Source organism: Urocampus carinirostris, chromosome 10, assembly GCF_059441175.1.
Source record: "Urocampus carinirostris isolate Australia breed hairy pipefish chromosome 10, RoL_Ucar_1.0, whole genome shotgun sequence".
NCBI lineage: Eukaryota > Metazoa > Chordata > Actinopteri > Syngnathiformes > Syngnathidae > Urocampus > Urocampus carinirostris.
In genome coordinates, this window is record NC_142358.1 from 39,431,671 (window position 1) to 39,457,498 (window position 25,828).

A 25,828-nucleotide genomic window follows, 5' to 3' on the forward strand; every position below is an offset into this window, starting at 1 on the left:
CTGTCCTGTTTTGTTTGATTCAGAGGAAACCTGTGTTTTCACGTTTTGAGTAAAAGCCTGTTTTTGTTCTGTTTTGTCCCTGAGTTTTGGACGACTTTTATTTTGCTAAATAAAAGTTCTGATCGTCAACACAAATGAGTTCATCCTTCCTGCCTCCTGCCTCCGTTCTGGTCCGGTCTCCTCGTGACAGGATGTGCCAACTCTGTTGAAGTAATGAAGTGTATGGATGACTTCTAAAGTTTGGGAAAAATATAATATTAGAAGGCAAAGTGACAAATATTTTGGCTTAAATACCGGTTTATATATTCCCTCATGCAATCCTGAGGTATTAGATTTGAGACTAATGCCTAACACCAAAAATTTCCAATCAATAATTTTTTCCACTATCAATTATTTACCCCAATGTGGCCCACGACCAGGGTTGGGTAGGGTTACTTTAACTGGATTAGATGGTAAGGCGCCCGCTTTGAGACTGGGAGGTCGCTGGTTCGCGCCTCGGCCGAGTCATACCTAAGACTTATAACATTGGTAAAATGGCGGCGCCCTCTGTTGGCTGCGGCTGCATCGGCTCGCTACAACGGGTCAGGTGTATCGACATTTCGTTCTTACAAAGAATGACAATACAAAGGAAATTATTATTATTATTATTATTATTACTTTCAATGACTTTTGGATTACTCCAATACCAAATATGCTAATAAAAGACAAAATAAACTAAATATGAATAAAAAGACTACATTTTGTGCAGGCTTGGGGAGTAACGGAATACACGGAACGGCAAAAATGATGTTGGCAAGCTGTTTGGATTTATTTTCATTTGGTTTCTGTGGCATTTGATGTTCGTTTTGCCGGAGATCAAAGAGATCAAAGCCAGGAGAGAAAGCTTACCACGTGTTGCGAGTCATCATTTTATTCATATTTAGTTTCTTTTGTCTTTTATTAGCATTTTTGGTATTGGAGTCATCCAAAGGTAATTGAAAGTAATCAAGTTAAAGTAACCCTACCCAACCCTGCCCCCGACTCAAAAAGCTTCGCCCAACCTTACCATAGTGAGCCAAAATGGATCTGTACTTAAAAAACAGGGTGGATAAAAATGTCGGAAGAGTTCCAAAAATTGAATATTTGTTTTAACTTATGTCTAACACACGAGGGGGGTGCACCGTCTATGCCAGAAAATTGAACACAACTGTAAATCTTCCCGCTTTGGTGATGTGGTTTTAAAGGAACAGAGACGGCGGTGCCGGGTCTGTTCAGCATTGCTGCCGGACATTTTCACGATGTAAAAAGTGAAGGCCAATAATCCTGTCAAGGCAATTCCGGATGATGCGCACCACCGACTTTCAGGTTAGGGTCAGTTCTAATAGAACTACATTGTTTGCTATTGAGCAAAGGAGAGGAAGCTGATTGGCTGGTTTAGGTAAGTGATCGGTCTGACTGGTGATCCAGGGCGACCTTAGAAAACGAGAAAAAGGCTCTTAATGACAGCCGAACCATTGACACACGCTGCTCACTCGATATGGAGTTTCTAGCAGTATCGTGCAGACCCTTCTATGTACCGGGAGAGTTAACTGTGGTCTTTGTGTTTGCTGTTTACTTTCCACCGCTAACCGTTTCACCGGATGCTAACGTTAGCATAGCGCTAAATCTCCTGCCCGCTGCTATCAATAAACAGCAGCTTGCACACCCCAACGGAGCTTTATCGTCGACGGCGACTTTAATCGGGCATGTTTATGGACTGTACTCCCAAATCCATTCAATTGTGGACTGAGCAATTCGGAAAAACACTGGACTATGTGTAATGTAAGATCAAACATCAAATATTCATGCATGTTTTTGGTAATGTGGGAGGAAACCGGAGTGCCTTGAGGAAAACCCACGCAAGCATGGGAAGAACATGCAAACTCCACACAGGAAGGATTAATCAAATGACCTCACAAAGGGACAGACAACTCACTCTAGGGACAATTTGGACTGGCCAATTAACCTAACATGCATGTTTTTGGTAATGTGAGAGGAAACTGGAGTGCCCGGAGGAAACCCACGCAAGCACGGGAAGAACATGCAAACTCCACACAGGAAGGATTAATAACATGACCTCACAATGGGACAGACAACTCACTCTAGGGACAATTTGGACCGGCCAATTAACCTAACATGCATGTTTTTGGAATGTGGGAGGAAACCGGAGTGCCTCGAGGAAAACCCACGCAAGCACGGGAAGAACATGCAAACTCCACAGAGTAAGGATTAGTCACATGACCTCAGAACTGTGCCACACACGCGCTAAACACTGCCCTGCCGTGCTGCCCTACTCCAGTGGGTCTTATCCTCTGAAACGTTTGACACATTTTAATCTGGTATATCATTTCTCATGTTATTTTCACACTAACCCATAAGAGGGCGCTCTAGGCCTGTTTTGATCATTTCAGATCATGGGATCAAATACAGCTACCAGCGTTCCTGTGAGGAGTTTGCATGTTCTCCCTGTGCTTGCGTGGGTCTCCTCCGGGCACTCCGGTTTCATCCCACATTCTAAAAACATACATATCCGGTTAATTTGGCGGTCCGAATTGTCCCTAGGTGTCACAGTTGCCGATGACGCCCAATCGGCCCCGCCCATTTGGCGCCAGCTGCAGCTCGTTGACTGATTGGCTTCCCTCCTATTTAAGCTCAATGCTCTCACTCAACTTTTGTCAGTCCGTCAGCGAACCTCAGCACCCGCAAGACGTGGGGTTTGACTCTGTCCGGTTTCCTGCTCGTGTTTCCCGTCCTGTTTCGTTCACGGCTATTTTGTCCTGTTTAATATCGATCTCCAGTTTCGAGAGCTCCATGTTTTAACCCAGCCAACGAAACACACGCGCACGAATGAATGAATCATGACGGCTTCTCGAGCGAAAACATCTCGTTCTTTCCAGCCAGCGTGGACAGACAAATAGGGCTTTGTGCAAAAAAATGACCGTGCTGTTTGTGCATTATGCCTCGAGACCGTTGTACCTCGTTACGTCGTCATGAGACGAAACATAAACATGAATTCAAGGATGAGTCTGACAAGACGGAGACTAAAACGCGCAGAGTCCAGGTACGGCCAACAAACACAGACCCTGAAAACCTTTGTCACCACAAAAAACAACACCACTGAAGCAAGTTATCACATTGCTCACTGCATAGCAAAGCACAGAAAACCATTTACTGATAGCGAGTATTTTAAAAAATAGAATAGAATAGAATAGAATAGAATAGAATAGAATATAGGGCAGCACGGCGGCGCAGTGGTTAGCGAATGTGCGGCACAGTTCATGTCTTGGGAACCTCCTCCGTGGGTTCAAATCCAGCTCCAGACTTCCTGTGCGAAGTTTGTATGTTCTCCCCGTGCTTGCGTGGGTTTCCTCCGGGCACTCCGGTTTCCTCCCACATTCCAAAAACATGCATTTCAGGTGAATTGGCCGGTCCAAATTGTCCCTAGGTGTGACTGAGCGAGTGAGTTGTCTGTCCCTGTGTGCCCTGCGATTGGCTGGCAATCCGTTCAGGGTGTCCCCTGCCCACTGCCCGATGATTGCTAAGATGGGCTCCAGCACCCCAGCGACCCTACTGAGGATAAGCGGTGTAGCTAATGAGATGAGATGAGAATAGAATATACCTTTATTGTCATTATTACAAAATGGGTTGAACATATTGTGACAACGAAATTGGACGTGGCACTCCAGGTTCACAGTGAGGATTAAAGAAAACAAAGAAGATAAAGGTTATAATTGACACAATATTTACACAAGAAATGTGGGCATGTAGGATGTCAAATACAGTTTTGGGATTGTATTAGTGCAATAACACGGAGGAGCCGGGGATCGAACCTGTGACCTCTTGATGCCAAGACGAGCGCTTTACAAGATCTTATAAAAAACAAAAAATCTGTAATTTGAAATAATCAAAAAGGGTATGAAATGCAGGCAAAATGTATAAGTTGACAGATATGAAAAAGCTTTGGGACACCAAGTATATAAAACATCAGCGTGGCTGTGGGCAAAGCGAACAAAGAAGAGCATTGTGTTTTGGTTTCTCCCCCCTCTCCTTAAGGAACCGACCTTCGATTGAGGGGGACCTCATATAACAAAATCGGATTTAACTGTTTTTTTGCCCTAAGACATGAGTGTCTCTTTCTCTCTGTCTTGAAGTATTTGCCTGCATCTCACAACAGCAGCCTGGTGCTGACTCCACCTATCCCTATAAAGCAGGAGCAATCAGTTCCCCCGTCAGGTGGGACCTGCAACCGAGGGGATCTCACATCCTCCTACACGGACGGCCCCTCTCTTCTTTTCTCAAAAAAAATGGCATCTTCTGGCGTGGAGGTCCTGGGCTTGATGCTGGCGACGGCGGGCTGGCTCGGCGTGATGGTGGCGTGCGGCCTCCCCATGTGGCGGGTGGCCGCCTACGTGGGTCAGAACGTGGTCATGTCTCAGGTGATCTGGGAGGGCTTGTGGATGAACTGCTCGGTGCAGAGCACGGGCCAGATGCACTGCAGAGTGCACGACTCCCTGCTGGGTTTACCCCGAGAGTTCCAGGCGGCGCGGGCCCTGGTGGTGGTCTCGGTGGTGCTGGGGGCCGTTGGCGTGGCCCTGGCCACTGTGGGAGCGAAGTGCACCGACTGCGGCGGGGACGCCAGGGGGAAGCGGCGATTCGTAACAGCAGGGGGGCTGATTTTAATCCTGGCGGGGGTCCTGACGCTGGTGGCCGTGTCATGGTCGGCCCACGCCGTGGTTTTAGGTTTCTACGACCCGCTCCTGGAGGACACGGGGAAACGGGACTTCGGCAACGCGCTCTACTTTGGCTGGGCCGCCTCCTGCCTGCTCGTCCTGGGAGGGGGTATGCTTTGTTGCAACTGTGGCCCCCGAAGGGACCAGGGGAACGTGCAGGCGGACGACTCGGCTGTTCCTCGCCGTGGTTACCACAGAAGGGACTACGTGTGAGGACTGTTTTTTTTTTTGTCTGATGCGACCAGCAGGGGGGGCAGTTAGCAGTGGCTACACGTTTGAAGGACCTTGGACTTTCCTTCCTTTTTTTGCTCCCGACATTCTATAGCAGTGGGCGTTTTTGTTTGCTTTTAAACTGTCAGTGGAGCATATGGGACTTTCAAGATTTGGTCTCAGTTTTTTCTAATTCTAATTTGTACTTAAATTGATTGTAATTGTAAGAATTCCACACTTTGTGTTGAGTTTTCTTCATTTCAATTCTATTTAAAAGCACATTTTAGCCGCTAGAAGGCAGCCATTTACATATTAAGCTGCCTTGTCCTCGGTAAATTGCAGAAAGATTAGACATTGTTTGCAGAGGATAAAAAACATATATCTGTGTTTTGCAGTGTATCTGAATATTTGCGGCTCAAAGATTGAATCTATTTGTTAGCCCATTGCTTTCCCATTTTTGTAAAATATTTAGCTTAGCCGTTTATAAGGCATTGTACCGTGATTTTAGTTTAGAAAAATGTAAAGTTTTGCTGCACCTTGAGGTGCGTTGAGATATTGAGGTACAAAAGTAGAAGAAATGGCTATTCTGGCTCTTTTTAGCAAACTGGCTCTTTTGGCTTGACTCACTAAAAAGAGTCGACTCTTTTGGGTCCCAAATGCCTCTTCAGATCTTTGTTGTTGTTCTGATAATATTGCACCGATTATTCTCTAACATTTCTTTTTTCAAAATGACTTAATAATTAAACTGAGCATTTAGTTAAAAAAATACTTTAAGCTGATTTAAACTTTTTGACAGTGGGCAACTTTGACGTCAAACAACACAAAATCCCTTAAAACACGACACAACTAAATTTTTACTTTTTAGTGCAATAACAAATACATTATAAAATACAAGAATATATTTTTAATATGTTGCGTAAAAATGCTGATTGTAAAACTTAATATCCCTTAAAAACTAAAATATTTACAGGTCTACTAAAATAAATGGTAAAAGTCAAGTCATGTTTGTTTGTATAGACCTGAATCACAGGAGGTCTCAAATGGCTGTGCAGACTACAGCTCATTTTTCTCTTGTGCTTCTTTCAGCATTGTCACACGGACCACATAAAATTATGTGGCAGGCCACATTTGGCCTGCTGGCCATATGTTTGACATAGGTGTCTTACTCCAACATCATCAGAGACAAAACTACTCAAAATGATGACATCTAGAACAACTTTCCAATGATTGTTATTTGGAATTATTCCATCCACCCATCCATTATCTGTACCGCTTATCCTTAGTAGGGTCGCGGGGGTTGCTGGAGCCCATCTCTTAGAAAATGTATTTTATGTTCTGTATTCAAACAGTACCACATACACGTAAACTGCTCTCAGTGTCTTTGTTATTTGTATGTTGAGTTGATGTACGAGCAATAGCCCAGACAGACGGGCAGATGGATGGACAGACAGACACACAAACAGACAGACTCTCGGGCCTTCACTGCAGTCTGAATTAGTGCAGACGCATGACACATAAAGCCTGTCTTTTGCAACGAAATCTAAGTTATGCAAGACTGTATAAACAGTGAACCATAAAAAGTCAGCGAGAGAGACACACAGACAGACAGACAGACTCTTGGGCCTTCACTGCAGTCTGAATTAGTGCAGACGCATGCCACATAAAGCCTGTCTTTTGCAACGAAATCTAAGTTATGCAAGACTGTATAAACAATGAACCATAAAAAGTCAGCCAGACAGACACACAGACAGACAGACTCTCAAGCCTTCACTGCAGTCTGAATTAGTGCAGACGCATGATACATAAAGCCTGTCTTTTGCAAGGAAATCCAAGTTATGCAAGACTGTATAAACAATGAACCATAAAAAGTCAGTGAGAGAGACACACAGACAGACAGACAGACAGACTCTCAAGCCTTCACTGCAGTCGGAATTAGTGCAGACGCATGACACATAAAGCCTGTCTTTTGCAACAAAATCTAAGTTATGCAAGACTGTATAAACAATGAACCATAAAAAGTCAGCCAGACAGACACACAGACAGACAGACTCTCAAGCCTTCACTGCAGTCGGAATTAGTGCAGACGCATGACACATAAAGCCTGTCTTCTGCAACGAAATCTAAGTTATGCAAGACTATAAACAATGAACCAAAAAAAGTCAACGAGAGACACACACAGACGGACTCTCGGGCCTTCACTGCAGTCTGAATTAGTGCAAACGCATGATACATAAAGCCTGTCTTTTGCAACAAAATCTAAGTTATGCAAGACTGTACAAACAATGAACCATAAAAAGTCAGCGAGAGAGACACACAGACGGACTCTCGGGCCTTCACTGCAGTCTGAATTAGTGCAGACGCATGGCACATAAAGCCTGTCTTTTGCAACGAAATCTAAGTTATGCAAGACTGTATAAAAAACAATGAACCATAAAAAAGTCAGCGAGAGAGAAGCTCAAAAGCGGTAATTTTAGTTTTTTTCGATATTCAACCAATTTAAAATAAAAAACTCTGAATCTTTATTAAAAAAAAAGGCATAGGGATCTATCACATGCGCTTGAAGTTTGAAAAAAAAAGCGTCTCTAAGGAAGCCAGCTCCCCACAAATAAAGAGCCGTTCACTTCAAAGAGCTGGTTGATAGATCCGCACCGTTCGAGAACTGCACATCACGAAAAAGTAGGACTGTAATTTCCTTCCATTATGGTGCAAATATACACACTTCCAATCACTGTATTAGTTTTTTGTTTCTGTTTTCTCGGTGGCCATCTTTTTGTGGTATGCATGGTATAAAATCAAAGTCTTGGAGATGCTCATCCATGTTTTCGACATCGAAGCTACCAAATAAAGTCATGAAATCTTCTCATGCCCATTGCATCCTTCCCCCTCCCCTTTAAGCAATTCACGATGATAAGGGGCTCACCTGCGACGGGCGCTATGCAGCTGCAACCCCCCGAAACGAGATATTTAGTTTCGGGGGAAGTTTGGCAGGGACACAAAGGGGGGCTTGTTGGTTGGCTCCTCCTTTGTAATCTGTCCTGAAACCTGGTCTGGGATAATCGGACTAAAGAGCAACAGAAACCTTCACAAAGACTTCATTGATCACCTGCTACTCCAAAACCGACCCCTCCTTCTTCCATCCAAGTACTAAAAGCGGAAAATTGTATATAAAATAATGTCATTCTTAGAAGGTTATTCTACCAAAAGTGCAAAATTTGGTTTCAAGATCATTGGCCCAACAGATGAGTGACCCACTTAATGCGACCTAAGCAAATATGGATGACCTACTTAGCTGTTTTTCTGCCGTTTGTGTTTTGAGTAAACATGATCCCAGTGTGAGGTTTGTTTCCAAAATGTTCAGATTGACCGCCAATCCGCTATTAAGAATTTACTCTTTTTCTGGGAATTTACAGGTAGTTCGGTCTCCACATGAATGAATCCATATCCTTTTTACCATTAACAGAGTGTTATTCCTAAACAGGGTTGGGTAGGGTTACTTTAACTTGATTACTTTCAATGACTTTTGGATGACTCCAATACCAAATGTGCTAATAAAAGACAAAACAAACTAAACATGAATAAAATGCCTAAAATTTGTGCAGGCTTGGGGAGTAACGGAATACATGGAACGGCAAAAATGATGTTTGGATTTATTTTCATTTTGTTTCCGTCGCATTTTATGTTCGTTTTGCCGGAGATCAAAGAGATCAAAGCCAGGAGAGAAAGCTTACCACGTGTTGTGAGTCATCATTTTGTTCATATTTAGTTTCTTTTGGCTTTTATTAGCATATTTGGTATTGGAGTCATCCAAAAGTCATTGAAAGTAATCCAGTTAAAGTAACCCTACCCAACTCTGTTCCCAAATGACTCTACTCATAATCCTAACTGAATAGGAAAAATTAGGAAAAATAATCATGTTTCTTTCCCAGGGCGATCACCACCCTAAACAGGCACACAAAACAGTGAAAAAACCCTTGTGTCAATGTAAAGAAACACATTTGATTTCTCCACTTTTATTTTGGAAATATGTCCTCGCAAATGCCTTGCACTACTTCTCAGCGCAATATTGTTCGAAAGCACTCACAATAATAATAATAATAATAATAATTTCCTTGTATTGTCATTCTGTGTAACAATGTACACAGAACGAAATGTCGATTGCACCTGACCCGTTGTAGCGAGCCGATGCAGCCGCAGCCAACAGAGGGCGCCGCCAACCACTTTTTAAGTCTTAGGAATGACTCGGCCGAGGCGCGAACCACCGACCTCCCAGTCTCAAAGCGGGCGCCTTACCATCTAGGCTACAACTTAGGCTATTTAAAAAGCGCTACACAGTAAATATTTACCTATTCATGACATTGTTTTTGTCATGACCAGAACGAAGACAAGACCCACTTGTGTGACGTTTCTCTCAGTTTTATTGGGAAGAAAGGAAAGGATTGCACCCAGGATCCGGTGATCGCTGATGGCGGGAAGCAGGTTCCGTGGCGAGCGATGGCGGTGTCGGGAACGGAAAAAACGGGTCAGTAGCCGGGACAGGAGCGCAAAAAACGTGGTCGGGATCAGAAACAAGTCGAAAGCCAGGAGAGGAGAGTAGACGTGGTCAGGATCAAAAAACGGGTCGAAGCCGGGGAACAGACGGGAGCAGGAACAGGGGGGGAGTCAGGATCGAAAAAGGCTTGCCTAGAGTACACTGAGGTTCGCAGACGGACTGACAACAGGTGACAGAAAGGAGTGGTTTTAAATAGGGACAGGGAGCCAATCAGAGTCTGAGGCAAATGGCACCAAAAGAGCGGGCACAGGTGCATTACATCGGAAATCATGACAGTTTTTATCGTATTTTCTTTTGTAAATATTTGTATTGTTTATCCAGGAGTGGCATTTCTAATATTGTTGTGAACAATGTTTTACTCTGTTTTTATGAATGACAATAAAGATCATTTTAATGATAATAGGTTTTTTAATTTTATGAAAATATTCAGCACTCTTTTCCACAAGCAGAAATTTAAATGAGGTCCCCCAAAAGTTGTGTACAGAATTACAAAAATAGATTAAAAAATATTTTGAAATTATTGTTCCATGTAAAAATAATTTTGTTTACATTTTACCACATTTTTGATCAATTTAAACCGTATTTTTTCTTATTTTTTTTGTATTTTACGTTGTTGAACTCTGTTTCTATCTATGCTTGCAGCTCTGGAGTGTGAAAAGTAAAGCGCTCGTCTCGGGATCAAGAGGTCGCCGGTTTGATTCCCGGCTCCTCCGTGTTATATGACGAAGTGTCCTTGGGCAAGACACTGAATCCCTGATGCCCCCAATAAGCAGGTAGTTACCTTGCACGTCTGAATCTCTATTGGTGTGTGAGTGTGTGTGTGTAAATGGGTAAATGTGAAGCACATTGTAAAGCGCTTTGGGAGGTCTTCATTGACTTAAAACGCGCTATAGAAATGCAGACCATTTATATTTAAATTTAGCAAAAATAATATACCATTATTTTTAAATACCGCACCTACCAAACAACAACTAAGGCTAGCTTCCTCCCAACATAAAGAATTTACCTGAAAGGTACAACTACCCTAGTAGAAGTTGAGTGAAGTTAAATAAAAATAACAGATGGATGGATAATAACATAAAAACAATAAAATGATGACGTCCTATCAATCAATTTGAGCAAGCATGCCTCAAAAATACTTAAAAAAAAAAAACCCTACTCTGTCACGGTTGCCATGGCGCCCAATTGGCCCCGCCCGTGTGGCGCCAGCTGCGGCTCGTTGACAGATTGGCTTTCCATCTATTCAAGCTCAGTGTTCTCACTCTTCTTTTGTCAGTCCGTCAACGAACCTCTGCCCCGCAAGACGTGGGTTCTGACTCGGTCCTGTTTTCCTGTTGGTATTTCCTGTCCTAGTATTGTTCCCTTTTATTTTGTCCTGTTTATTATTCTCTCCAGTTTTCGTTCCCGTCTAGTTTGTCCTGTTAAATTTCGAAATCCTGTTTCATTATCAATCCTGTCCGTCCCGTCCTGTCCAGTATCCACCCCATCTGTTCGATATCTACTCGGGCAATTGGAATCGATCTCGTCGGTCTCTGGCTTCCTGTCTTTCCACTCCAGACTGCTGCCTAACGTGCATGACTCCCCATTTCCCGTAAAATATGAAATAAAATGAAATGATCTGCATTTATATAGCGATTTTCAAGTCAATGACTTCCCAAAGCGCTTTACAATGTGCTCCACATTTCCCAATAGCGGCCTTGCAGCCATGTAAGGCGCTAACCTGCTTATTGGGGGTATTAGGGGTTCAGTGTCTTACCCAAGGACACTTCAACATGTAACACGGACGAGCCGGGAATCGAACTGAGCTACTGCCGCCCCTGTGTGACTGCTGCCCTTGTGTGAGAAACATCACGCATTTGGGTCCTGATCCTGTTCCAGTTCTTGACTAATTCATTAAATCAAAATAGCAAATGAGGGAAAAGTAAATGAAGGGGTCATAAAGTTTCCCTCCAAAACAAAGATATAGAAAACCCTTTGAGCTAATTTTTACCCAAAAAAGGCCATGTGATGCACAAAATAAACAATGGAGGCAAATAAACCTTGAAAAACCTTCAAAAACAAGGACACTGATAACATCCCTGCAACCCCCTCCCACCTACTGGCACCATTGTGCACACAGGTAATTGTCTTCCTGACTCGAGCGTAAATTCAAATTTTTTTGTCACTGAGTCGTTTGTCCTAAAGCTGATGTCACAGGAACCGGCAGGGTTGGGTAGGGTTACTTTAACTGGATTACTTTCAATGACTTTTGGATTACTCCACTACCAATTTTTGCCGTTCCATGTATTCCGTTACTCCCCAAGCCTGCACAAAATGTAGTCATTTTATTCATATTTAGTTTCTTTTGTCTTTTATTAGCATATTTGGTATTGGAGTAATCCAAAAGTCATTGAAAGTAATCAAGTTAAAGTAACCCTACCCAACCCTGGGAACCGGTACACAAGTGGAACAACTCGCATAAGAGTTGCAAACAATTCTAACTGTGCATTACTGAAATTGCCCAGGTACTAGTCAAGTCAAGTCATGTTGATTTGGGACACCTTTAATCACAAAGAGTCTCAAAGGGCTGCACAGACCAAAGATTATTGCAAACCACAGACTATTTTGACACCATCCCCTGATCTAAAACCTACATGAGGGCAAGGAAAAACTCAAAAACCACAACATGAGTCAAGTTAAGTTTATTTGTGACGCCCTTAATCACAAAGAGTCTCAAAGGGCTGCACATACCAAAGATTATTGCAAACCACAGACTATTTTGACACCATCCCCTGATCTAAACCCTACATGAGGGCAAGGAAAAACTCAAAAACCACAACATGAGTCAAGTTAAGTTTATTTGTGACGCCCTTAATCACAAAGAGTCTCAAAGGGCTGCACATACCAAAGATTATTGCAAACCACAGACTATTTTGACACCATCCCCTGATCTAAACCCTACATGAGGGCAAGGAAAAACTCAAAAACCACAACATGAGTCAAGTTAAGTTTACTTGTGACGCCCTTAATCACGAAGAGTCTCAAAGGGCTGCACAGACCAAAGATTGGCTGGCAACCAGTTCAGGGTGTCCCCTGCCCACTGCCCGATGATTGCTGGGATGGGCTCCAGCACTCCCGCGACCCTACTGAGGATAAGCGGTGTAGCTAATGAGATGAGATGAGAATACAATATCCTTATAATCACTCATTCTTCTTCATATGTATCTACACAACTGTACTATGACGCACTGCCTCTTGTGGCCAAGACAGGAACAGCTCATTGAATTTCTATGCAGCTTTCAGATCCTACAGACTTCCTTCAATTTTTTTACTCAATTGTAGTACAATATCGTAGACAATGGTGAGATTTTTACTAACAAAATTGGTTTGGTCTTTGGGGAAAACATAGTATCTGATTTTTAAATAGAGGAACTGGCTTAAAATGTAGCAGTACAACGGCTGGTGACCTTTACAGGCTAAAAAAGAAAATGGGCTGACCAGACACCTGCGGGTGCTGATAGTCACTTTCAATCATTTATCGGTAGATTCTTGGCCAACTTTGTTACTCTTTAACCGTTCCAGATCTGAGATAGTCTATGTGTACTCTCCCCTCAGCCAAAAGAGGTGGGAGAGCTACCGGGGGGTTGAATCATTAAGCTGAGGTAGGTCGGAGACAAAGTGTTTTTTGGGGGGGATGCTCCACCACAGCTTGAAAGTTTGACTATCCAGACCCGGCCTTCAGTTTCTTATTTGAGCGACCAGACCCCATTGGCAGCAAAAACGTTCTGAGGATGGTTTCTGCAGGACTGGAGATCTTCGGCGTGGTGCTGGCCGTCCTGGGATGGATCCTGAGCCTGACTTCCTGCGTCCTACCCATGTGGAGGGTGTCGGCCTTCATCGGGGTCAACATCGTGACGGCGCAGACCATCTTCGAGGGGATCTGGATGAACTGCGTGGTGCAGAGCACGGGTCAGATCCAATGTAAGATCCATGACTCAATGCTGGCCCTGACCGGGGATCTCCAAGCCGCCCGGGCTTTGGTGGTCGTCTCCATCGTGGTAGGCCTGGTGGGCATCCTGGTGGCTATGATGGGGGCCAAGTGCACCAATTGCGTGGAGGAGGATCAGGCCAAAGCCCGGGTGCTGATCGGAGCCGGCGCAGCTTTCGTATTAGCATCCCTGACACAGCTCATCCCAGTTTCCTGGTCGGCCAACGCCATCATTATGGAGTTCTACAATCCCGTCATCCCGGAGACCCAGAAGAGGGAAATCGGGGCGGCTTTGTATATCGGCTGGGCTGCTGCCGCCTTCCTGCTCCTGGGCGGGGGGATCCTCTGTTCTAGTTGCCCCCCTCAGCCCGAGAAGAGGTACAGACCTCCATCGAAGATCATCTATCCGCCCAGCAGAGACGTCGCCCTGAGCGGTTATGAACAGAGGAACTATGTCTGATGAGGTTTTTGTGGACCTTACATGTTTCACAAACGATTTTCTGTTGGGGGACGCATCTATTGACAGTTCATGGATACTAGTTAGGGAAACATGTTTGTAACTACATTATATACAAATATTTGGGGTGATAGTATCACATTTGTCAACAGACCCTCGAAAAAAGCTACAAGGACAACAAGACCGATACGAGTTTACCAGCCTGGCATAACTTGGAGAATATGCGTGTCCTGGAATAACTTCTCAGCAGATCGATTAGGACTTATAACCAAACAGGGTTGGGTAGGGTTACTTTAACTGGATTACTTTCAATGACTTTTGGATGACTCCAATACCAAATATGCTAATAAAAGACAAAAGAAACTAAATATGAATACAATGATGACTCACAACACGTGGTAAGCTTTCTCTCCCGGCTTTGATCTCCGGCAAACGAACATAAAATGCGACGGAAACAAAATGAAAATAAATCCAAACAGCTTGCCAACATCGTTTTTGCCGTTCCAGGTATTCCATTACTCCCCAAGCCTGCACAAAATTTAGTCTTTTTTTTGTCTTTTATTAGCATATTTGGTATTGGAGTAATCCAAAAGTCATTGAAAGTAATCAAGTTAAAGTAACCCTACCCAACCCTGACTAGTAGGCTAAAGGTTAGGCTAAGCTTCTCTGGGAATAGCTTAAGTTTACTCAATTCCGATAAGTAATAACCAAATCGTTTTGTGTGATTCATAAAATGTATGACTGTAATACCTGGACACTTTTTTGGCAGTGTCCATCTTTGAGAGTTTTGGTAACCCTACCACTGATTTTTTATCACAATTGTAAGTTTTATTTTGTATTAAAAAGTTGTCGGATTGTATGGTTGAATGCCTGACTTATTTCTTTTTAACGATACACAACGAAAAAACACGAAATGGTGGTTGGTTTATCACGCGTTTGTGTTCCAAAAAAAAACAAGAAGATAGATAGAGATAGATAGATAGATAGATACTTTATTCAGAAGAAAGAAGAAGAAGAAGAAGAAGAAACACTGCAGAAACACTTTTTTTTAAACAATTATTTTACAATTGAAGTTACATTTGGTATTATTTAACATCTGAATTGGCCGGTCCAAATTGTCCCTAGGTGTGAATGAGCGAATGAGTTGTCTGTCCCCGTGTGCCCTGCGATTGGCTGGCAACCAGTTCAGGGTGTCCCCTGCCCACTGCCCGAAGATGGCTGGGATGGGCTCCAGCCCCCCCGCGACCCTAATGAGGATAAGCGGTACGGCTAATGAGATGAGATGAGATCTACAAAAATTCTCATTATCTCATCTCTCTCATTAGCTACACTGCTTATCCTCAGTAGGGTCGCGGGGGTGCTGGAGCCCATCCAAGCAATCATTGGGCAGTGGGCAGGGGACACCCTGAACTGGTTGCCAGCCAATCGCAGGGCACACAGGGACAGACAACTCATTCGCTCATTCACACCTAGGGACAATTTGGACCGGCCAATTCACCTGAAATGCATGTTTTTGGAATGTGGGAGATACCGGAGTGCCCGGAGGAAACCCACGCAAGCACGGGGAGAACATACAAACTCCGCACAGGAAGTCTGGAGCTGGATTTGAACCCACGCAGGAGGTTCCCAAGACATGAACTGTGCCGCACATGCGCTAACCACTGCGCCGCCGTGCTGCCCTCTACAAAAATTACTTTATCAAAAAAGGGATATAGTGAGTTGAATGCTGAGCAAAAATAGACTATCATATAAATCAAGTGTCTGAAAATCGTGACAAAAAGTTAGCGGACACCCATTTTTCACAACTTGAAACGCGATAAGATGACTCATCGCAAAAAAACCCGTAGTTGCAAATTATTAAGGATAGATATTCAGAATATATAGCAAAACAACGCTTTAAGTTTATTATAAATCTACTTATAACATTCATTGCATGGATATGACATGGCTGTTTTCCATCTGCCATCAGTATGTACCTGTATTGACTCATCTTCATTCATGCACTGTTTTAATGGCGTCGACTGCTACAAGCCACGTGAACTCCTCTTTCCACGATGCTTAATGTACGTTTACGTTTTGTAGCGTCATCAATTTTGGTACCTTCTTTTGAATCTTTCTTCTGGGGCTGAGATTTTGGCTTGATTCTCAAAGGGCTGCACAGACTACAGACTATTGCAAACTACAGACTATTATGACACCCTCCCCTGATCTAAAACCTACATGAGGGCAAGGAAAAACTCAAAAACCTCAACATGAGGCAAATGAAGAAACCTTGAGAAGGTACCACACAGGAGAAGAAAAAGAAGAAAAAAGAACAAAGGGGAAAAAGACAATAGAAAAAAAGCAGGAAAAATAAGAAAAAGATGAAAAAGCAAAGAAAAGAAGTCAAAACCTTTGGATTAAGAAAAAAAGATGAAACAAATACAAGAAAAAAAAGGAAAAGGCAAAAAAAGAAGTAAAAAGTTAGGAAAAATAGACAAAAGAAGTAAACACATACTTAAAAAAAGGTATTTACAAAGAAAGTTGAAAAAAAAAGCACAGGAAAAGAAGAAAAGTCCAGAAAAGGACAAAAAATAGTTGTTTTAAGGGTGTCTCTGATTGGTCTTGTGTTGCATTCAAATAATTTCTAAATATATTACGTCAATCTTGTTACCAAATTGTACTTCCACCAAAAATGTGACTACAGTGGCTTGCGAAACTATTTGGCCCCCTTCACTTTGTGACCTTTTGCCACATTTCAGACTTCAAACATAAAGATATAAAACTATAATTTCATGTGAAGCATCAACAATAAGTGGGACACAATCATGAAGTGGAACATACTTTATTGGATATGTTAAACTTTTTTAACGAATTAAAAACTAAAAAGTGGGTGTGCCAAATTATTCAGCCCCATTGAGTTAATACTTTGTAGCGCCACCTTTTGCTGGATAACAGCTGAAAGTCGCTCAAGGTATGTCTCTTTCAGTTTTGCACAGAAACTGATATTTTTGCCCATTCCTCCTCCTTTTTGTATCCAAATCCAGCTTTAAACTTCTCCACAACAGTATCTAAGACCTGCCTGGTGTGTTCCTCGTTCTTAGGGATGCTCTGTGTGCTTTAAACAGACCTCTGAGACTATCACAGTGCAGGTGCATTTATACAGAGACTTGATTACACACAGGTAGATTCAATTTATCATTGTTGGTCATTTAGATCAACATTGAATCATTCAGAGATCCTCACTGAACTTCTGGACAGAGTTTGCTGCACTGAAAGTAAAGAGGCTGAATATTCTATTCTATTCTATATTGACAATATCTGTGTATTGTTTTCCCTCATGTAGGTTTTAGATCAGGGGATGGTGTCATAATAGTCTGTGGTTTGCAAAGGTCTGTGCAGCTCTTTGAGACTGGCCTTTCTCAATGTTTCTTCATTTTCCTCATGTTGAGGTTTTTAAGTTTTTACTTGCCCTCATGATGGTTTTAGATCAGGGAATGGTGTCATAATAGTCTGTGGTTTGCAATAGTCTGTGGTCTGTGCAGCTCTTTGAGACCAGCCCTTCTCAATGTTTCTTCTTTTTCCTCATGTTGAGGTTTTTGAGTTTTTCCTTGTCCTCATGTAGGTTTTAGATCAGGGGATGGTGTCATAATGGTCTGTAGTTTGCAATCATTTGTGGTCTGTGCAGCCCTTTGAGACTATCCATTGTCAATGTTTCTTCCTTTTCCTGATGTTGAGGTTTTTGAGTTTTTCCTTGCCCTCATGTAGGTTTTAGATCAGGGGATGGTGTCATAATAGTCTGTAGTTTGCAATAATCTGTGGTCTGTGGAGCCCTTTGAGACTGTCCCTTCCCAAGGTTTCTTCATTTTCCTCATGTTGAGGTTTTTGAGTTTTTCCTTGCCCTCATGTAGGTTTTAGATCAGGGGATGGTGTCATAATAGTCTGTAGTTTGCAATAATCTGTGGTCTGTGGAGCCCTTTGAGACTGTCCCTTCCCAAGGTTTCTTCATTTTCCTCATGTTGAGGTTTTTGAGTTTTTCCTTGACCTCATGTAGGTTTTAGATCAGGGGATCGTGTCATAATAGGCTGTGGTCTGTGCAGCCCTTTGAGACTCTTTGTGATCAATGGCGATACAAAAACATGACTTGACTTGACTTTGTGTGAGCGCTCAGACTCTTGGAAGATTACAGGGAACATTGGTTAGTTTAAAACGAAACAAATTTTTGAAACGCAGGAGCAGCCGTCTACCTGGCTGTTTGTTCCCAGATAACGAAATTGTCGTCGGATTTCCAAACAAAGGGCTCGCTTCACGGTTGAGAAACAAAGGAAGGGGCTAAGGGGAGGACAGAAGGCGGCCGTCGGGGAAGGGGCTCCATGACTACGGAGACCCTGGTTCGGCCAAAGAATTCCAAGGCCGTCCCGCAGACAGTCAGTGATTAAAGGCCATCGGCCATGTTTGCTGCCGAGGAAACGCTTTTAAAGTGACCGGGGGAATTTTCAAAGCGCTTTCAGACCTTCGACGTGCGTAACGGAATCAAAACAAACAGCAGATCATCGCATATAGGCCTCGATTCCTAACCCAACTACCGAGCGACCGAGAAATGGGTTAGCGAGAAACCATTGTCAGAGGTTGCCCGAGCAACGCAATCACATCTTTGTTTGGTTTTGAAATACGGTCCAGTTCTTGTCCGTACAGAGGTGAGCCCGGAAAGATTTATGGACTGACGACCAAAGTGACGCAAAAAAGAAAGGATCTGTTTGGGATCCAAAGCACACAAACTCATTGTTTAATTGTGGGTGAGGGTATTGTCTTAGCTTAAGAGCAAAACAATAAAAAAAATGTTAGATTAAATTACTCTTTTAAAGGGATATTTGGCATCTGTGTATTGCAGCCTGGTCCCTTCTCAAGATTTCTTCATTTTCCTCATGTTGAGGTTTTTGAGTTTTCCCTTGCCCTCATGTATGTTTTAGATCAGGAGATGGGGTCATAATAGTCTGTAGTTTGCAATACTTTGTGGAATGTGCAGCCCTTTGAGACTGTACCTTCTCAAGGTTTCTTAATATTCCTCATGTCGAGGCTTTTGAGTTTTTCCTTGCCCTTTTTTAGGTATTAGATCAGGGGATGGTGTCATAGTAGTTTGTAGTTTGCAATACTTTGTGGAATGTGCAGCCCTTTAAGACTTTCCCTTCTCAAGTGTTTCTTCCTTTACCTCATGCTGAGGTTTTTGAGTATTTCCTTGTCCTCGTGTAGGTTTTAGATCAGGGGATGGTGTCATAATGGTCTGTAGTTAGCAATACTCTGTGGTCTGTTCAGCTCTTTAAGACAGTCCCTTCTCAAGGTTTCTTAATTTTCCTCATGTCGATGTTTGAGTTTTTCCTTGCCCTCATGACCCTGTGTGCCCTTGGACTGGCTGGCAACCAGTTCAGGGTGTCCCCTGCCCACAGCCCGAAGACAGCTGAGATGGGCTCCAGCCCCCCCGCAACCCTACTGAGGATAAGCGGTGCAGATGATGGATGGATAGACTATCCCTTTAAACATTTGACTCAAACCAAAATAAACAATTGTTATTTTCTCGGGTTTTTGATCAGAAAAATGCGGATGGAGGGCCATACCTTCACAAAAGTTCATCATAATGTTTTGACTATGGTATCCTTTTAAAATTCATTTATAATACTAAACCCAAATTCCATATGTGCCTCACTGTGACTCATTTCGGTAGATCAGGTCACAAAATGCTACCCGGCATAGCCTTTGTCCGCCTTGCGCACTCACCGATTGAAGCGGGCCCCATTGTGAAAGCCGAGAGGCCTCTTCTTCTCCCCCCTTCTGCGGTGATGTCAGCTCCTCCAAGGACTCCTCCCATCCACCTGACCCGACCTTATAAATCCAAGCGCTCCCGTCTTCCCTCGCTAACTCGCCAGGAACTATCGACCCGCTCCAGACTTTTTCTCCGGCGTGACCTTGCTGGAAAAGCCCCCCTCCCCTCAGGATGTCCGTGGGCCTGGAGCTGCTGGGAATCTCCCTGTGCATCCTGGGATGGATCATCGGCATCATCTCCTGCGCCCTCCCCATGTGGAGGGTGACGGCTTTCATCGGGAGCAACATCGTGACGGCGCAGATCATCTGGGAGGGTTTGTGGATGACCTGCGTGGTGCAGAGCACCGGCCAGATGCAATGCAAGGTTTATGATTCCATGCTGGCCTTGAGTCAGGATCTCCAGGCCGCCCGGGCCCTCACCGTCATCTCCATCCTGCTGGCCATCATGGCGGTGCTGATCGCCATCACCGGCGCCAAATGCACCAACTGCATCGAGGAGGAGGCCTCCAAAGCCAAGGTGATGATCGTCTCCGGGGTGTTCTTCATCGTGTCCGGAGTCATGACGCTCATCCCCGTTTCCTGGTCGGCCAACACCATCATCCGGGACTTCTACAATCCCTTGCTGACCGACGCGCAGAGGAGAGAGCTGGGGGCCGCGCTGTATATCGGTTGGGCGGCCTCGGCACTCCTGATCCTGGGCGGGGGGCTTTTGTGCTGCTCCTGCCCACCTAGCGAAGCCCGCTACAGCAATTCCAGAATGGCCTACTCGGCCACCAGATCGGCGGTGGGCCAGGGAGTGGAGAGGAAGGACTACGTGTGAGCGAGGACTCGGACAAAAAACTGGAAAGTCTGAAAAATTCAGACCGACGTCGCTTGAATTCTGTACGTAGGTGTAGGACTCACGCGTTTAATACTCACTAATAACTAAATTTTGCCCAAACTTCTTGAAGCCAAGTCGTTTCCTTTTTGAAATCTCACGATTCACCACCAAACATTAGACAAGAACCGCATTGAAGTTGAACTTTTATACATGCAATGTGAAAAACTGTTTTTTTTTCTTCTCATTTTAAAAGGTACAGTTCGTTGTTTGAGGTTTCCTTGAAATTTGAAAGTAGAATCTTTTCTCTATTAAGTGTGTGTTATCAATGGCAATGGAGTTCATAGAGGCCTTATTTTTTTTCCCACTATACGCTTTTATCTTGATAGCTGTTTGGGGCGGAAAACGTTAGGTAAAAGGAATGGAGTCGGGAGGTAAAGTCATGCTAATTGATTTTTTGTTTCAGTGTTTTTGTTTTGTAAGAAACAAAAACACTAAAACAAAAACTGTTGCATGAAAATGGTGAAAGTAAGAAAATGCCTTTTTCAAGTTTAGTCCAAACGCTAACTCAAACTTCTTATAGTCATTTCCTTTTTGAAATCTCACAATTCACCACCAAACATTAGACAAAAACCGCATTGAAGTTGAACTTTTATACATGCAATGTAAAAAAACATCAATCCTAAAACGATTGACTGTTTTTTTTGTATTATTTTGAAAGGTAGGGAGGGTCGTTTGAGGTTTCCTTGAAATTAGAATATTTCCTCTATTGAGTATGAGTTCAAAGAGGTCTTATATATATTTTTCCCACCGCGCCTATACGCTTTTATTTTGAAAGCTGATCGGGGCGGAAAACGGAAGGTAAAAGGAATGAAGTCTGGGGGTAACATCATGCTTTTTCCCTTGTTTTTTTTTTGTTTCGATTTATTACTGTAGCATGAAAATGGTGAAAGTAAGAAAATACCTTTTTCAAGTTTAGTTTAGAATCCTAAAACCATTGACTGATTTTTTATTTTATTTTGAAAGGTGCGGCGGGTCATTTGAGGTTTCCTTGAAATTTGAAAGTAGAATATTTTCTCTATCAAGTGTGTGTCTGAGTTCAAATAGGCCTTATTTTTTTTCCACCACACCTATTCGCTTTTATCTTGAAAGCTGTTTGGGGCGGAAGACGTTAGGTAAAAGGAATGGGGTTGGGGGGTAACGTCATGCACATTCTTTTGTTTCGATTTATTACTGTAGCATGAAAATGGTGAAAGTAAGAAAACACCTTTTTCAAGTCTAGTCCAAACGCTAACTCAATTTTCTTGAAGCCAAGTCATTTCCTTTTTAAAATTTCACAATTCACCACCAACATTAGACAAAAACGGCATTGAAGTTGAATTTTTATACATACAATGTAAAAAAACATGAATCCTAAAACCATTGACTGATTTTTTTTATTTTATTTTGAAGCGTGCGGAGGGTCGTTTGAGGTTTCCTTGAAATTTGAAAGTAGAATATTATCTCTATTAAGTGTGTGTTAACAATGGCAACTGAGTTCGAAGAGGCCTTATATTTTTTTTCCATCGCGCCTATACGCTTTTATTTTGAAAGCTGTTCGGGGCGGAAAAATTAAGGTTAAAGGAATGGAGTAGGGGGGTAATGTCATGCTCATTCCCGTGTTTTTTTAATTTTTATTTATTAGTGTAGCATTTTTAAATTTTCTTTAAATTTTCTTTAAATTTTCTTTAAATTTTCTTTAAATTTTCTTTAAATTTTCTTTAAATTTTCTTTAAATTTTCTTTAAATTTTCTTTAAATTTTCTTTAAATTTTCTTTAAATTTTCTTTACATTTTCTTTACATTTTCTTCATTTTTGTATGTGTTTGTCTTGCTGTCAGTTACCCCTCTCAAGGGATATGACCAGAGTAGATAGATAGTGTAGCATGAAAATGGTGAAAGTAAGAAAATGCCTTTTTTAGTTTAGTCTAAACACTAACTCAAACCCCAAGAAAGATAAAAAAAGAAGAGTTTATAAAAACACAACTAAAAAAATGGACGTGCTCATTCCCATGTTTTTTTTTGTTCCCATTAAGTAGTGTAGCATGAAAATGGAGAAAGTAAGAAAAGGCCTTTTTTGAATACAGTCCAAACACTAACCCAAACCCCAGGAAAGATGAAAAAAAAGAAGGATTTATAAGAGCACAACTGAGAAATGCCCGTACATGCACATGCATCATGAGCAACCTGACAGTGGCTACGATGTGAGTAAAAAAGTTTCAATAGATACAGATCCTTCGTGGATAATTTTGTAATTAAATAAGAAAACCAATTCTAAAAATGAACAAGATTATTTTTATATTTTGCTTGTTTTACGAAAAAAGTACCTAGAATTAAAAAAAATACTTAAATTGAGGGAAATTATCTACAATCTTGTATATGAATATTTTTCTTATTCTAAGTATACATTTTCTTATTTTTGTTGGATAAAAGATACAATATTGAAAACAAATATTTAAAAAATATATATGAATACAGTGTACTTGAGTTTTCTGCTAATAGGGTTACTCTTTGATTTTTTTTGGCATTCTCGATAATTTACCACACTGCCATCTAGTGGTTGGGGGTTTCCACTGCTTTGTCTGTCATCGGTAAAACTAATCAAAAAGTCTCATTAACATCCATTATGAATATTTTTCCCAAGCCTCAACAACAATTTTATTCAAACTATGAAAATCTTCCAACATAACGCGCATTTTTTTTTACAATTTGGAGATTCTTTGCAGTGTTACCCAACTTTCATTGAGCCATGGCGCACATTTCACATCCAAAAATGTTTAAGAAATGTGCCTAGTACTGAAATAATGTGAAATATCTCATTTAAACGTGAGGCGATTACTTTATGTATTAAAAGCAATGTTAAGTTACATTGCCTGTCACTATACGTCACTGGCATAAATAGGTTAAACACGATGCATCACCTGCTAAATAAATATTACATTTCGGCCCATTACTGTTGAAAAATCTACGAAAATCATTTTTTTTTCCAACACATTTTTTTTTAGAAAACACAATTCCAACAATGGATTTATACATCTATATTTCTGTGCAACAATTTCCCATGACTTCTGTTTAGATTTCGGATTAATTAAGCAGTAAACGATGTATTTAACAATTAATTGCAGGGACTTTATTTCACACAGTATGACGAAGCGACAAGAATGTACATTTGTGTTTTTTTTTTACAGTTATTTTAACCTTTTTGTGTATTTTTGTCGGATTGTTTGTATTTGATTAAAATGGGTAGAACCATCTGAGAGCGTTTTCCTGTCTCATAAAAAAATATGATTGGGTTTGGTCTTGGCATTGGTGGGGATATAGTGCATTTCTTGAAGTAGATAAATCACATTTCCAGCAGTATCCTTGTGTTGAAAAATAAAATAATAAAATAAGAGATATAGAATACAAAAATACCCAATATAACGTGTTGATACTGTAATAAAAATAGGGAAATATGCAAATGTAGGGGGTGGGGTTTAACGTGGGCTTTTACTCCCCCGTGTGGAGTTAAAGAGCCTCATGGCATGAGGAAGAAATAATCTCCTCAGTCAGTCAGTAAGCATATCATTTTGGCAGGGACAAAACAAGGATTGCTCTATATTGGTGGGACCCGTCCCCTTCCGCCCATGCCAAAACTACGCCCCTGATTCGGCCTGAAATCCGTGATACAGTCTTGGCCCCGTTCCTTAAATGTGTTGCAAGCTAACTTGAAATAACCCAGCCGGGTTATCAAGAAGGATGTGTTTAATAAACAGAAAGCTAAGAGCGTCATGAATCTCATCCCATGACACCGACGTCCAAACTCCAAAAATCAGTTTTTCTTTGTGTTTTTCTCGTCCGACAATAAACATCCTCATGTTTGAATGAACTTTAAGCGCTTCTCTCCTGGCATTTTTGACCACAATGTCCGACATTCAATCACGAAGCCGTGGGATCGGCCGACGGGCGCCGGCGTAGCCGCGGAGACCTTTAGTTTTATGCGGTGATAAATCGAGGGACGCCAAGTCAAATAAAGCGCTTTCTTTTAAGGGAGGTGCCTTCCTTTGTGGAAAGAGGAGTAGAGGAGGGTGCCTGTGTTACAATGTATCGCTTTAGTAAAAGGGAAAAGAGGAGTATGTGACAATAGGGGGGGAAACTCCATTTTCAGGAGGTAGAGTGCTCGTCTTGGGATCAAGAGATCGCAGTTCGAATCCCGAGATCGCAGTTCGAATCCCGGCTCCTCCGTGTTACATGTCGAAGTGTCCTTGGGTAAGACACTGAACCCCTAATACCCCCAATATGCAGGTTAGCGCCTTACATGGCTGAACGGCCGCTATTGGGAAATGTGAAGCACACTGTAAAGCGCTTTGGGAAGTCGCGACTTGAAAAGCGCTATATAAATGCAGATCATTTCATTTCATTTCAGTGAAGGGCACGTTACTTTAAAATAGTAATTAGTTATAGTTACTCATTACTTCTTCCAAAAAGTTAATAACTGAATTAATCAACAGTAAAAGCAGTGTTTGAAATAACATCTGCCCGGATGCCCGGGACAACATTTTTTTCAAATCAAACATTTGCTGTTTTCCGATTTCGAAATCTTTTTTCAGTTTGTAAATTTCAGAATTTCGGTTCGTTTGGCAATTTGCATACTCAGCAGCCAATGAGACGCCTGCGTGCTTCTGGACTTTCCCAAGCGTTATAAAATCATTTTTTAAAGTAGACGCACAGAGAACACAAGAAAAATGGATAAGTGGTTAGGAATCAAGCCAAATCCTCAGCCCCCCCGAAAAAGATTCAAAAGAAGCTAACGCAATTTATGACGCTACAAAACGTAAACATACATTTAAAGCATCGTGGAAAGAGGAGTTCACGTGGCTTGTAGCAGACGACGGAAACATTGCATGAATGAAGATGAGTCAATACAGGTTCATACTGATGGCAGAAGGAAAACAAGCAATGAAAGTTATAAGTTGATTTATAATAAACTTAATTTTAAAGAGTTGTATATATTCTGTTTATCAATCCTTAATACTTTGCAACAATGTTTTTTTTACGATGAGTCTTCTTATTGTATTTTAATTTGTTAAAAATCGCAAGCACTTCCTTCTCTCTGCCCAACGCCGTCTGCGCCGAAGGTAAATATGTCAATATCCTTCTTATTGCAGTATTTTGTGACATTTTTACAAAACAACTTCACTTGCATCTTGTTTTAAAACGATTATTTGAGAAACTGTAGGAGGGAGAGACATTTTAAGTAGTATATT

General features: G+C 42.0%; 4 protein-coding genes across 4 annotated transcripts in view; 3 read left to right on the forward strand and 1 right to left on the reverse strand.

The window, feature by feature from the left end:
* Positions 1-19,882, reverse strand: part of LOC148358899 (claudin-4-like) — a 77,925-nt gene extending 58,043 nt beyond the window's left edge. The window contains exon 1 of the mRNA XM_088345638.1: positions 19,683-19,882. The gene's annotated coding sequence lies outside the window, so the exon portion shown is untranslated. The remainder of the gene's footprint in view (positions 1-19,682) is intronic.
* LOC148358906 (claudin-4-like) lies at positions 4,265-5,055 on the forward strand. The gene has a single exon (XM_088345636.1). It carries the CDS (start codon positions 4,323-4,325, stop codon positions 4,959-4,961), a length of 639 nt encoding a protein of 212 aa, XP_088201762.1. The 5' UTR covers positions 4,265-4,322; the 3' UTR covers positions 4,962-5,055.
* On the forward strand, positions 13,093-14,790 carry LOC148358907 (claudin-3-like). Its single transcript, XM_088345634.1, has one exon. The coding sequence runs from the start codon at positions 13,278-13,280 to the stop codon at positions 13,932-13,934; it is 657 nt and encodes a 218-aa protein (XP_088201760.1). The 5' UTR covers positions 13,093-13,277; the 3' UTR covers positions 13,935-14,790.
* Positions 19,834-20,888, forward strand: LOC148358908 (claudin-3-like). Its single transcript, XM_088345635.1, has one exon. The coding sequence runs from the start codon at positions 19,900-19,902 to the stop codon at positions 20,545-20,547; it is 648 nt and encodes a 215-aa protein (XP_088201761.1). The 5' UTR covers positions 19,834-19,899; the 3' UTR covers positions 20,548-20,888.
* The last annotated feature ends 4,940 nt before the right edge of the window (positions 20,889-25,828 follow it).